The sequence below is a fragment of the Mycteria americana genome, chromosome 1, assembly GCF_035582795.1.
Source record: "Mycteria americana isolate JAX WOST 10 ecotype Jacksonville Zoo and Gardens chromosome 1, USCA_MyAme_1.0, whole genome shotgun sequence".
NCBI lineage: Eukaryota > Metazoa > Chordata > Aves > Ciconiiformes > Ciconiidae > Mycteria > Mycteria americana.
In genome coordinates, this window is record NC_134365.1 from 141867304 (window position 1) to 141882546 (window position 15243).

The following is a 15243-nucleotide window of genomic DNA, read 5'->3' on the forward strand; positions in this document are numbered from 1 at the left end:
GCCAGTAGTTTTCAAGATCATATGTCTAACAAAGGAAGAGAAAAGGTTTCTGGATGTGAGTCTAAATTTATGTTTCAGGTGGAGTAAATAGTGTGATTTAATAGTGCTCTTAATAGTGTGATTTTTCTTTATGCTGTGCTGTGAAGCTTGACTCTGGTTTGCAGTGTGAATCTCAACTCTCTGTATAACCATTGCAATAGAGGCTGAAGGTGAAGAAATGATAATATGGTACTTGAAATAAAGTGGTTTTGCTAACAGACCAGTGAACATTGTCTATTTATACAGGAATAGTGGTTAAACTTCTGCTGAGTTTACTCCATCGCTTGATGAAATAGTTTCTCACTTGGGAAAGCAATGTGCCTGTCTAATCTTTAGACTGGTCAGAGAGGAGATGTTTTAACTTTCTGTAGTTTAGTGCAGCACTTTTGACATTGTCTCTGTTGATCCAGTGACACGGTGTTAAATGGTATTAGGACCTAGATTCAATAAGATGGAAAATAGGATGGCATATAAACAAGTGAGGCAATTGCCTTGTACAGTAAGAAATACTGAAAATATTTCTTGTGATCTAATCATGGCTTGGCATGACCTTCCTCTGACACCATGACACAATGACACAATCTTATCCTCAGGAGAAGTGGATTTTTAAAGCCTATTATTAACTTCCTATGGGCCAAACAAACAACTGGAGAAGAACGGGGTCATTTGTGGTTGTTTATTTCTTTCTCTTCCTGACACTTCTCTGCCTCCTGGTTCTTCCTAGTGCCTGGAGCCCTGCAAAGAGTCCTGGGACCTGAAGAAAAACCATTGCCAAAGCTTCTGTGAGGTATGTCAGCCCAAGGGCACTCTTTCTCACTTTATTCTAGCTGTCTCTTTCATTTAAATTATTAGCTTCAAGGAGACAGCTAACAAACATGGGATTTTTACAGCATTTGCCTTCATTTGAATGGTTACACATACAACAATTTAGCCATATTAAGTTTGAGTTTAAAATTTTTGGGTTTTTTTCTGACCAAATGTTTTATCTCAACTTGAAGTTTGAAGACTTGATCCAGCCACACTCACATAGCTTCTCTCAGAAGGTGCTGTGAAATCCCGCCTGTAAGATGCTATTTCTACCACATGCCCTTCTATCTTTTCTGGGTATGTGTAAGAAAGAGTCTCTTTTTTTAAAAGATAAAATGTCATTGTGTGAAAATCCTTGTGCAGGGTAGCTAGAAAAGATGACTTTCCTGTCTGTGAAAGTCAATCGGATTTCTAAAAGAATATCTCTCCAGGAGTAACTGGATTGTGAACTCCTAGTTCAGAAGACCACTATCAAAATACATAATTATTCAGGAACAAGTCTTTGGAAAACTGTTTCTGAATCATGTTTCGGAATAACCTTGTGAATAAGCAAACCTAGTTCAGTTAAAAGGAGATGGTTTTAATGGATTTAAACCATGGCTCTGCTGAGTTGGTGGAAGTCAGCTGTTAACAGTTCTTAAGTGTTTTTTAGTACAAAATGGAAATATCATCTCAACAGAAAATTGCTCTATTAGAACTAAATCAATATAAGGATACAACTTTATTCAAGTCTATGAAAGTGTATGTTTATGAAGATTTTCAGCTTGTCCTATAAAGAGATAGAAATGACCTTCATTCATATATTGATCTCACTGATATACTGATTTAACTCCTCCCTCATCACTGTGGGCACTCTTGTTCTGTACAGGAGCATGTCTTATGTTTAAATGATTTTAAGCATCATGAAGATGATTAGGAAAAGCTGTAATTTCAACTAAAAAAAAAATTTAGATCCAACTATGTGTAAACAGGGATTACTGGATGACTGATCTATGTAAATACATTAGAAGACAAAGTGAAAATTTTTCATGAAAACCAATCCTTGTAAGAGTTCTTTAACCCAGATTAACTGCTGCTTCCTCATATACAAAACTCTAGGGTAGTGTAATAAAGCAGTTTTAGTGGATCTAATTTATGTCATTCTCGTATATCACTTCTCACTCAGGCTGTATGTTTCCAGATATGGGTGAAAATACGTATAAAATTGGTTTAAAAGGAAAACATTTGTAGAACACTGTTCTATTGTAGTTAAAAACAGTGAGCATCCCTCTTTGATTAGTGTTTTGTGGTTGAAGCTAAATTTAGAACTTCAAAGGCCTGTAATGAAGAGCAGCACATTTAGCAGCTAACTGAAAAATGAGCTGTGAAATAGGGTGAGGAGGAGAAGCCTTGAGGACGTATTATGCCTCAGGGAGCTATAAAGTTTTTAATTAAGTAGCTGCAAATTTGTGATGTTTTAGGATTTGAAATTAGCTTCACACACACACACACAAGCGCACAGGACCACTTCCCTTTCTCTCAGACTCATGTATGCTCCATACACATTGTTTGATTGAATTAAATGAGGCTGTTTTCCTTTGAGAGTGTTTTCAATCTTTTTGTATTTTGTAAAAAATCTGGAAGCATCAGTTTAGCTTTGTGTTTCTCAAGGTCCTTGCTTGGTGTGTTACTACTTATCTACTGAATGAGTATACTAATGTTAAAGGAACCTTACGTGTGAGGAAGAAAAGGTGACAGTTTACCTGACTCCTTTTTTTCCATAAATTCAGTTTCCTGCTGGTTTAGCTTCTTAACTGGCTAACCATGGGATCAGGTGCATTCCAATGGGGGGAACAGCAGGAGTGGGTGTCCAAGGATCACTGGAGTCAGTAGGAGGTATAAGGACTGCTCATTCTGGCAGCTTTTAGGCTGCTTAAGCTGTTACACCCAAATGCATCCTTAAAAGCCTAATTAAAAAATGTCTGGACTGTTCTGTAGGACAAGATGGGAGAGGCAGCGTAGCGGCACATTCTTGGACCACAGTGACTTGGAGAATAAACTGACACATAGTCTGTGAAACACCTGGGCCTCCGTAATAGTGAAGTCTTTCTCATTTTGCCAGAAATATGAGAACAGTAAAAATAAGAAAGTACAACATTTGAATATGGAAGGAAGTTGCAGAAGTTACATGAATAGTTGGGTGGAGAATGGGTTATAATTCCTGTGTAGGCTTAGGAATCTGTAAATCACATCTGTCAAGAGTGGAAGGGTTTTGGTTGCTCTGAGGTGGACAGGTAGGCTATAGATAACCCCAGTTACATGGGTTGCCCATCTACAGTTCCACCAATCACTTTGAGGGAGGGGAATCACTTTAGCTGATTTTGCACCAAAGTAAATAAAGCACCAGATAAAAGGGGAGATGAAATCCCCATGTCACACACAGTGTTCTCCCCAGGGTGCTAGATGCTATTTTTAATACGGTTTTAAGTGAATCTTGCAAACCTCTGAGTAGTACACATGCTATAAAATGTCTATGTGTTGAAGCAGCATCTCATATATCTAGGACTTGATTTCTCAAAGAAGCAGCATTTACTTTTATCTTTAATCAAGATATTTAAGGCTTATTTTAGTCTGTATTTTCTGCTGATCATTTTATCAGAAATTGAGTTCCAGCTCCATGAAGAGTTATACAGTTACTAATATGCTGGCAAGAACATAAAGATGCTGCAAAATCTTCTCTCAGACAACTCAGTTCAAACAGTATAATGAAACAAGATTTCACTTATTTATCTAGAGTGGCATTACATCAGATATTGTGGGTAAAGTGTTATGAAGTACAAAGGGAGGAATGTGGGATAGTCCAAAAAAAAGACTGTCTGACCATTGCTTCCCCTTTGTTTTGGGAATGTTTTTAATCTATCATTGAGTAACTTTGTAGCCAGCCAATGTGAGGAAAACAAGGGAAAGCTGGCAGATATAAACCACTTTATTCCATTAAAGACAGTGGTCTTATTTGAGGGAATTCATCATTCTGTACTTGGAATGCTTTTTTAGAAGTGGCTTGAATATATAAATCTTCAGGGATAGTCTTGCAAAAGCTGAAAATCTGAATTTTCCTTTAGGAGGTCTTGGAAAACATACAACATTTTTCTTTTTTTTTTTTTGTTCCTGTTGAAAACTTTATACAATTCTTTTGTTTTCCCTTTAGCCTCTTTTCCCCAAGAAGAATTATGAATGCCTAACTAGCTGTGAATTCCTTAAGTACATCCTGTCTGTGAAACAAGGGGACTGCCCAGCACCTGAGAAGGCCAGCGGTTTTGCAGCTGCCTGTGTTGAAAGCTGTGAAGCTGATAGTGAATGTTCTGGAGTGAAGAAATGCTGTTCCAATGGATGCGGTCATACGTGCCAAGTTCCAAAAAATCTGTACAAAGGTAGAGATTATTAGTATGTACTTATACTGGACTAATAACTTCAAGCCATCCTAAAGTGTCCTAGAAAACCAGGACTTTAATTTCATACAAGTTTGTATGGATGGGAAGAAAGAGGAGAGGCGACTGTAGAGATGTGGCTGGATGCTGAAAGAGTGGAAAGCCAAAGAAAAATGTTGCTCAAGTTTCTGAATTTTTTTCCCCTTGTGAAGCCCATGTCTGGAAATCTGTGGAATGTATACATGTGGCTATTATGAATCATCTTAAGCAGAACAAACTTGCCAATTTAGGTGAAATCTCACTTAATTTGATGCAGATGAGAAAGAATGCAGCAGGAAAATGTTTAGCAATAAATAGTTCAAGTCCTATTAATCACATAACATTTATGTTTATAAAAGTCAAGCAGGTAGGACTAGCAAATAGGAAGTGTAAGATAATCTGGTAAAAGAACAAATCAATGCATTATATTTGGCATTAGTGTTCTTAATGACCTAAGAACAAAATAGTGAAAGATTATAATATCCACATATGTATATTAAATAATTATTTAAATCTAAGGCAATCTTATTCAAAAATTTTTAGTTGATTTGAGTCTTGAGGTTTTGTGAAAAAAAGGTTTTCCTTGACATCCATTGCAAGAACATATGGACTAAGTAATTATTTGCTTAGACAAACTCCAGATTTTAATTTGTTGGAATTAAAAAAAGCTTCATACATGGAAATATTCTGAAAATGTGCTCCTAAGGCAGAACAATGAGCATTTATGAAAGGCATTTTCTTCTTCCACAGAGTTGGAATGTTTTGTTAGAAATCCTTTCTCCTTACTTCAGTGATAAAAAATAAATATTAATCCGTTTTTCTTCTGATAGCATGGGCTCTCTGTGAAGAGCCTAATCAGCAGAACTCTGAACTAAGCTCCAGGCTTAGATCCGAATCCAGACTTATTTCCATCTGTGATGGAAAAATGGTAAAATATGCGAAGGAGATGGTGATTTTATTTTTAAGTTTATTGCTTTAACTGAAATGTTGATGCATCTTTTTGAATGTCCCTAATGATCAGAATGTATGTCAGAAATAATGTGCTTTGGCTCTTGAATCCTGTCTTTGAGTGTAGGGTCAGGATGGGCCATCAGGAAGCACTGTCTTATTTACTTACATAAATGGAGAAAATCTGATCTAGAAGTCATAGAGGTTGAGGAAGCATAAAACTGATGAAGATAGTACTCAAACTATTTTGAATAGCAGGCAATACTGTGATCCAGATTTCCAGTGCAGAAGGGAAATTCTCTTGCTTCCAAGACAGTTCAGAGCAGCCTCTTTAAAACTATAAGGAATTAATACACTCTCATACACAGCACCTTTCAAAATGAAAATTATTCAATGGATCACTTCTCAGTTATTTCTTTCGTCTTCTTGAGACAAATGACCAGAGTGATAAACTGGCATTCGTATTGTATATGTAATGATATACATGATCAGGCCTCATACCACAACTGGAAAGCATTCCAGTAAATGTAACAGCTGGAAAAGGTAAAAAACAAAACAACAGGCAAACAAACAAACAAATGAAATGAGATGAGGTGACATGCTTTTGGAGAGGACACGGGATATGACAGGATATGATACACTGTATAACTGCACACTGGAAAGCCTACTGCCGTTCAGCCTAATTATATAGGATCAGAACTAATCTTCTCTAACATCTTATCACCTATCTGCAGGAGGTGCTTGCTTGTAAGAGCATATATGTCTTGCAGAGGAAGGGCAAACCCAATACTGTACTGCCTTCTCAGCTGATGAATTCAGCTAATTAGCCTCTTCAACCTGTCTTTCTGCAACAAAGGAGAAATAGAAGCGGAACAGGCTTGCTATTCATTTCCTCCAGGGGTAAATGACCTTCCTGTCACTAGGGAAGAGCAAACTCTGCAAGCATGACTAAGATCTAGTGAATAAGTTTAGTACTTATTCTTATCATTTTGACAGCACTCACAGCTAGAAAATGAACTCAGATTGAATCTAAGAGTCTACAGAAGTTCCTATAGTTTCACTGTTGATCAAGCTCTGGAGATTAGTTACAACAGCAGATATAAAATACCCATCTAATTTGTTGGCTTTACAAACTGAATTTGCCCTCTAGTACTAAGTGCTAAAGCCCAATTCTAAAAGAATATTAATGTAAGTACACTTGCACCGGTCGTATATTGCAAATGTTGTTGGATTAACCTAACAAGTCCAGTTACTTGTTATCCTAATTGTTTATTGGCTTGCATTCGCTATAATCTTCAAACTGTCCATTATCATTGCATTTTTTCATCTCTGTTGGGAGTATTACTAATCAGTTACATAGTCTTCACATTTTTCTTTCCCTTTACTGGAAATATCAAATGTTCTCTCCTGCTCTTCCGTCATCTGCCTCATCCACCTCCTTTACATTGTCTCAACTAGTGAAGGACTTCAGAAAGTGTCTCTTCTCCATGACCCTCCTCATTTTTTTTTCTATATGGACATAATGATGTTATAAATAACAGTAAATGCCTAAAGTAAATTTGCTACTTCAGAGATAGAAATGGCGGCAATATCTCTGCTTAGAAGCAAAACAGTTTAAAAATGCAGAAAAAAAGGAAGGAAGAGAAAGGGATGGAAAATGCTTGATCAGGTTCGCTTTGTCTAACGTGCACATATGCATCCCCAAGTAAGGACAAGGACATGTATCTTTTTCTACACTCAGCTGGTGACAGCTGAAAAAATTACCCATCACCTTTTTCCTGTTCAGAAGTTAGTGGTCTCTCAGATGTGATGATACACCTACTTGTGTGAACTTTCCAGGACCCCTTTTTAGAAAGATTTAGGGTTCATGCTGTCTAAACCAGCCTAACTAATTTTGTCTGAAACATGTAAGGGAGCAATCCATACAGCAGACCAAACTGCAGATCTGGGCAAGGTAAATTGTGAAGAGAAGATTATGACATTTAAAGGGTATGATGGTATGACAATATCACAATAAGATAGCTGGAGCCAGATGGTCATCCACAGTTTAAAGGCTCCTTTCATGCTTAAAGAAAAATAGTTTTGTATTAAAAAAATAGTGTACAGTTTTAAAGGTGCGCACCTCTGAGTCTTTGAACAACTGTGTTTACAATCGTACTGATGCCATGAATGTACCCTTTACTGTCCAAAACCCTTCCATAGAAGCTTTTTGAATTCCTGGGGAACCGACATTTAAGATACAGATTCTTATGATGGACCAGTGTGCATTTATTTTTCATGGCACGGAGATGCATGTACCATCTGAAAGACACCTTTAGAAACATTCTTCCTGGGCTCTGGTATTGCACACATACAGCAATCAGTGATTTGAATTCTTCAGTTAAGCACTGCAGACTTCAGAGGACTAATTTGTTCCAGCACGATGAAAGGGCTGACCATTTACATAATAAAAAGCACATTGAAGAGTGATTGGATCTACACATCTGGATATGAAATTGATGGTGCTGGTTCTACAAAAGTATTTTAAAATACACTTGTGCTGTGCTCTCGTTGTTTGTGCTGCTGTGCTCCATCTGCACGCAATTACGCAACAGCGGAGAGGCTGAGATACTTGCAATCAAGTGAATCCAACTGCCCCTAATGCAAAGCAGATGGAAGTTTTCTTAACATGCAAATTGTAGGATTATTGTACATCATAATTAAAGAAGGATTTTCAAATGTGGAAATCTGAACTGACATGTTCTGTGATGTTCGTTATATTAGACTAAGACTGCCGGCTGTTGAAGGATATCCCGGGTTTAAACTGCTGCGATAACCAGATTTTAGTACTGGATTTTCCTCAGGTTGATTTTAGGTTTCTTCAAGGGCTACAATATCAATTTTTATTTACTTATAGCTAATCAGATTTAGGAGAAGAGGTCTTAAAATATAAAAGCAGTTTGTTCACCTAAGGAAATTTTAGTACTTGGTCGTCTGTGGCAGACTGAGTAGGAAACAATTTATCGAACCAACGCATACAGCTGGACTTATGTGGACACTCACGGAAATGACAAAATAACTAAAGCGCATATGATAACTTGCTAAGAAGGTTTATACATCAGCATAGAAATCTTATTTGTGACATACCCTGAAGTGACAAAATGCTGCGCATTCAAATATATGAGTTCCTAAATTCTGTCTAGAGAAATGTATCTAACACTTGATTTGTTGATTTAATCAAAAGATGCCAAATTTGAAGAGTTGTTTTTTCCTTCAAGCTACTGCAGATATTTTCAAAAAGGTGATGTTACCAGCAGTAGAAACCACAGAAATAACTGTTCTTCAGTATCACTGTGTAATGAGAAATTACTGTAAAATTTTAGAAAGACATCTTTGTCTCTGAAATGTAACAATTGGACAATATATGTTTTAACATATCTATTCCAAGATGCCTTGGAATTACCTTTCCTAGATCTTTAGGGAAGGGTGGAGAGTGACACATCATACAATGCAGCTGCATGTGAGTCAATAAGATCATGCTGCCATGGAGAAGGCAAACAGCTTTCTTAAGTCTACCAGACTAATGTAAGATGTGTGAAATAATAATCCTGCTTCTTTAGTCTATACTGGTAAGAGCTTAGACACAGTCTGTGTCCAGTTTTAGGCTTGACTCTGGAGAAGGGCTGTGGGCCAACGTGAGAGTTTCCAGAGACAACTGCAAGAACGATCAGAGGTCTAGAAACACTGATTTTAAAGGAAAATGGAGTGCACTGTGGTTATTAGACTGAAGAAGAAAACATTCAGAGGCATGATAACAGTCTTGTGGTACATAAAAGGCTCCTCCATAGATGAAAGAAAGAATCTGTTCTCCACAATCCATGAACATCATGGACAAGTATCCAGTTTAAGATGCAGCGGAGGAGACTAAACAAGGTAGTGAGAAAGCTTTCTAATGGTAAGGATAGAGAAGTAGTGGAATGGATTTCTATGTGATGCTGTGAAAATTCTGTCATTAGATGTGTTTAAGGACAAATTAGGTGAAAAACTGAACAACAGGTATAGTGGATTCTGCTTGGGATCAAAGGGATCTTTCTCCAGGTTATCAATGCATATTTGGAAAGTGTCTTCTGGGAGATCAGTTTTAGCTTACAACTTTCAGAGCCTTTAGTTTTTAAATGAAATAAAGAAATTTTGAAGATTTTTTAAAAACAAGTTTTATTGTTAGCAGGGATAGGTCAGCTATGAGCTCTTCTGAAACTCCCATGCTCATCAGCCTATCCATTCCCTCCTTTTTTCCTTCTGTCTGACCAACAATCTCCTTTTTTTAAATTTTTTTTTTTTTTATACAGCTTCATCCACTTATGGTTTAATTGCATCTTGTAAATTGCTCATATTTTTGTCTGCATGTTCCTATTACAGGTGTTCCACTAAAACCCCGGAAAGAATTAAAATTCATAGAACTGCAGTCTGGAGACTTGGAGGTGAAGTGGTCTTCAAAATTCAATATTTCCATTGAGCCTGTGATCTATGTTGTTCAGAGGAGGTGGAATCAAGGAATCCATCCAAGTGAGGATGATGCTACAAATTGGCAAACTGTGGCACAGGTCAGTTCTTTGTAAAGCTATATGGATCCCTAGCTTCCAGACCATGATCTAAAGGTCTTCTTCAGATCAGAGAAGAGTTAGATCACTTACAGGTGGCGAGGCTCATGCAGAGGGATCCCTCTATAGGGTCTCTCTCCAGGTCATGACAGAGCTGCAAACAGAATCCAGATCTCCAAGGCCTTATTTCACTGCTCAATGAACTCTTTTCTAGATTGACTCAGGAGAAATGAACTTCAGTATTTTCACTTCCAGTTTTCAGTTACAGAAACATCAAATGCTTTTAGTATGTATTGAAAATGACTTCATAAAAAGTGTGTGAACATATGAGTAAAGAAGTAAATAGTGGTTTCCTTGTCCCCAAAAGAAAAAATCTCAGACGTCTATGTTTTCAAAACGAGTTTATTTTGTGGGTTTGCTCTCTATAGATAAAAATCTATAGAACTAGCTGGAGGCTTGATTTTCATAAGGCCAGTGAGTGGCACTTTCTTGTAAGCACATACTTATGATCTATTCAGATGGGAATTCCAAAGTCTCTGAAAGCCATAAATCTCTTGAAAAATGTAGAATTAGATACCAAAATCCATTGAAGGAAGCGCATAAAAGACATAGTCCTTTTGAGGTCAGTGGGACTCAGTGCACAGTCTCCAAGGCATGGCTTGGGTCTTATAAAAAAGATAAGAAATACAATTGGTGAAAAGGCTATTTAATTTTTTAAAATAAAAGAAAGAGTGAAAAAAAGACTAAAACCTTTATTCTTTGTAAAGTTGGTTTTTTCAGATGTTACCCTCCCAATTCAGAAAAGACTATGATGTCATGCTCTTATCACTCAGTGCAATCCAGACTGAAAATGTAAGATTCATGAGCAAATGTTTCTTAATGAGAAGCAGCCAACAGAGCATAAATTTTCACTTAGTTCCTTCCCAGTTTCAATCTGTTTTTTAATATGCTGACAGTCCACCTGGATGGCAGAGTTCCAATCGTTTATCTTAACTGCTTCACCCTCATCCCTGCTGACAAGAAAAGTAAAATGCTGATTTTGAAAAGACCTGCAAAATGTCATTATAGCTAGGAAAAAAAAGGAAAGAGAGAATAAAACCATCCACAAAATAAAGTAGGGAGTTTAAATTCTGTGACAATCTGTGTTCATTCTCAATTCAGATTGTGTAGGAAAAAGCTATCTTAAAATAATGTCAAGCTTGTGAAACTGAACATTCAGAAGTGAAGTTCTTTCCTTCAATGTAGTGCTACGAGGGGCTGTCACTATGTTAGAGTCTTGCTCAGAAAAAAGTCACATGCAGCAGAGCCTGGCATGAAACCCTGCTTGAGCAAGCCCAAGGGAACGTGCACACCTCCAAACCTGATAAAGTTGCAGTGACTTATTTATTATCTCTCAGCTGAGGTGCAGGTCTTCAATCTGCATTCTCCACATTCAGCAAACAACCTCCTGCCTTTTCTGCTAGGAAAATACCATGTAGCAAGAATGAACCAGATCTGAATTCCTCCTCACTGTTACCGTGCCATGTATATGTGCTAGACTGTAGAAGCCCAACTCTTCTGGCTGGTGGATCCAGACTGCAAAGGTAGCACACTGCTGTGCTTTTTCTCATCCCAGAAACAGACCTCATGCACATTTCTGGAAACATGCACAAGAACCTCTGCCTTCTTGCAGTGGATGTACAGCAGAGAGTGTTTCAGAAATGTGCTCCTGTGCAAGAGTGTTAAGAATCCTGACAGCTGCCTTTCCTGGGGGTCTGTTACACGTGGGCAGAAGGGGCTGAGTTAACCTCTGTGGCAGGAGAAGCCTCCTCCAGCTGACATCTTGCTGAGAACTTTGCTGTCCCTTCTGCATCACAAGAGATGCGTGTTTGATTGTGTGATGGACCCCACTGGGGATGTCAGTTCAGAACAAGCTTCAGGATGCCTGACTGGCTTTGTGAACTATGTATAGCTTGTGGGACATACACGCTGGGCACCCTTGAGGGGTGCTAGTAATCAGAATCTCTGTCTCTAAGGAGTAATGTACCTCCATGGTGTTTGCAGTTTCAGACATCCCACCAGGCAGTCAATTTTAAGTATGGCTGCATGCAATAGAATTTATTTTGCAATATCAGCAACAAGGATGGATATCCAGTTTGACTAAAGTGACTGTGTGCACAGCCTCCAGGCTTTTCTTGTCCGTATAACTGAGATTTTTTCTTGTATGATTCCAAAACATTGGGCTATGAGACCTTAATTTTTGGCAAAGGCTGCGAAGAGCTCAGCCATTCGACTGAGAACTCCTGGGGCGTATCAGTCCAGGGGAGATGATGCTGGCTCTTTCATTACTCTGCGACTTCAGCTAGAGAGCATGCAAAAAGCAGTCAAAGATCAAAAAGGCTGTGGGTGAGGATCTGAATTTCTCTATGCCTGTGCCCATATGTACAGTAATTATGCAAAGTTATTGTTTGCATTCCTTATAAGAAATTTTATAATATTTTATCAGAGTTCCTCATCCAATATTCTATTTTTATTATCTGTCCAAGAAGAAATGGGGTTATAATTTTCAATAACTTTATTTTAAGGTGTTTACTTTTAAAAAAACTTGCTGTTTTCTATGGCCTTTGCATAAGCTAATTTGCAAGTAATTTCTCACTCATAAATTTTTACTTGGTATTGAAAAAATAATTTTGAATAAGTTTGTTTCCTTTGTATTGTATTGTGTCTTCAGGTCTTTTTTGATGTTTTCTTTTTAAGGAGGAAGGCTCAATCTGTCAATACGTTATTTATTTAACTCTCCAAGTATATAAAGAATGCAAACACATTGAAAACAATTTTTGGTTATTTTTCACTTCAGGAAGAAGGGATTTTGTTACTGTTAGTTTTCTACTGCACATAAAAACTTGACATAACTAACCATTTAACTAATTTCCATTGGTTAATATAAAAACTAGGGGAACTAAGATACTAGTTAGCCTAGTTAGCTATGATGTACAGTGTCCTAAGTTCTTACACTACTGTTTTTTAAGGTTTAACCAGCTGAGCAGGACCTGCTGCACTATCCCATGAGAATACTGTATATCTTGTGAACAAACTTAGAATTCTGTTTGGTGCTAATGCTTTCCAAAAATAATAGTATTACTGTTTACATTGGAAACTTAGACAGTTAATTGTATTAAGTTAATTAATGAAGTTAATTCAAATATGCCAGGTCAGTTATTTCCAGACAGAACACGTCTGTGTTGTGTGAATGGATGTCAGGTATGTGTGTGTGTGTATATATATATATGCACACACATATATATATGTATACATATGGACAGACAATAATGAAGTTTACTTATTCATTTATTCTTTTATTGAAACAAATAAGGAGCTGTATTTACTGCTAGCTTGATTGTGACAAACCTTAGTCCTTCACCTTGGAATTTTCTGAACTCTGTGGAAATCTTTTTTAAAACTTATAGTTTCTGAGACACCTAAAGTTCTGGTTCTGAGGATTACAAAAAGTTTCTCAGCTCTTGACAGCGAGAAATCCCTGCTGGAGCTAACCACCGGTGCTGTACAGTAAAGGTTATTTCTCCATCTCCCAGGAGAGGGTTTGCTTTGGTCAACGTTCTTAGAGAGTGCCCACCTTGTGTGGGATTGCATTCACTTGAAACAGGGGAGGTCTGCTGTCCTTTGATAGAGTAGTGGATGCAGCACTGTCAGGTTTCTTCTGTATCAGAGGAAACATAAACTCAGCTGTTCTGATACCCTGGATGGTGTTCCTTCACTCTCTGAACTGCAAATTCTTTTATCACCGTGAGTTGTTTCAAAAGAAGGTATAGAGCTATGAACTCAGCAGGGTAAGGCTGTCCTCTCCTATTTCCATTAAACCTTTGCACTACAGAAAGAAATCCAGGATTGATAGTGTGAAAGAAAGGGAATGAACACAGTGAAACAGTCCGTTGATTACTGTAATACCACTCAGCGTACCATTTAGTGGGCTTACATTAATATAAGACAGATATTGCAAGGACTCTGAATATTATGATCTCAGCTCCAAACATACTTAAGTAGTGAAAACTAACTGAAACAATTAAACAAAAAAAATCAATTTACCATTAAGGTAGTCTAAGATATCTCAGTAGTATTTAGCTCTTTCTTGAAATTTATTCAATCTGTATAAAGGTTGCTTAGAGGTGCCAAAGTAGTTTATACTCTGCAATGCAGGAATTAGACCTCCTGCGTGGCATTGAGTTTAACAGGAGCTTTGCCAACAAAATGAATGATGGAAGTAATAGGCCCACGGCATGTTCATAAATTAAAATAATTTTGGTGATATGGATTGACAGATTATTTGATCCTACAGTATTTCACGGTTGCCACGGAAGATTGACACAACTGAAATCCTTTCTTTTAATCAGTCCTAGCAGAATAACTGAGCTGATGCAAATGGCAAACAAGATTCCTTAGCTGAGGAATTTGGGGTCAAGTCTGTTCAGATTATGCTTGCCTTGTAACTAAATTCAGCAAATCTGTTTTTAAAAACCCACAGTGTCATAACTAGTTAATTACAATTAGGTATTGATCCTGAACCTCATCTTAGTTGCAGCAGTAGCCTGAATACATCCTTGGGTTTTTTTTCTGTTAATATAGTTTATTTTACTCTAGTTCACTGTCGTGTCTTATCTGTAAGTTCTTGAGTATGTGGGCCTGCATGCTGGAAAAAACTAGCACATTTGAGTGCTCCATAAAATTAAAATAATAGTAAAAGTTGGTTCAGGTAGGCTCTTTCTTCCCTAGGGGAACCCCTTCATTGGACGAGGTAATTCACTCTTACGGGTAACATAAAAGCTAAAAAAAAGGAAAGAAGATGAGGCAGACAATGAAAGCATCGGGACTGTTACCCCTGCTTAAGCTAAAGAGACAAATACAGCGGTCTGAATGGAGAAGGACTCTGAGTAGCAGCAATATGTAAGGGGCTCAAAGTCTGCCACGCTTACCAGTCTGAGAGCAGTCTATACTGCAATTTAGAAAGGCTATCTTTCCTTTACACGGAAAGATGTCCGTTTCCCCAAATTTTGCTTATCACCAAATGAAGAGATTAAGTGCAGGATAACACCTACAAATTTTATTGGTCAGGGCTCTAAAAATACCATTGCTGGAGAGCTGAAGCAGCTTCCTCAAGTTCTGGCTATCTGAGTTAGGTCAGCGCTGCTACTTTCTTACGCAGATTCAAAAGGGCAAAAAGCAAAAATGATGCTGTCCCTTTTTTGGGAAGTGCTTGGCCTCATTGCAAGTAACATTGAATGCTATACAAGGAAGGTGGATTTTTGACGCTATAGGAAACAGAGCTTGTGAAATAAATGGATGTCACTACATTTTTAATGAGCTTGCATGTTTGGTCAGTAATGATAATCAGTAATGATTGTATAGTATATTTAGACACATACAGGACA

The 15243-nt window shown here is 37.6% G+C and overlaps 1 protein-coding gene across 1 annotated transcript in view; it reads left to right on the plus strand.

Moving 5' to 3' along the window:
• ANOS1 (anosmin 1) overlaps positions 1-15243 on the plus strand; it is a 148092-nt gene that overhangs the window by 82389 nt on the left and 50460 nt on the right. The window contains exons 3-5 of the mRNA XM_075522638.1: positions 764-826; positions 4034-4256; positions 9639-9823. Coding sequence (XP_075378753.1) covers positions 764-826; positions 4034-4256; positions 9639-9823 — 471 coding nt within the window. The remainder of the gene's footprint in view (positions 1-763; positions 827-4033; positions 4257-9638; positions 9824-15243) is intronic.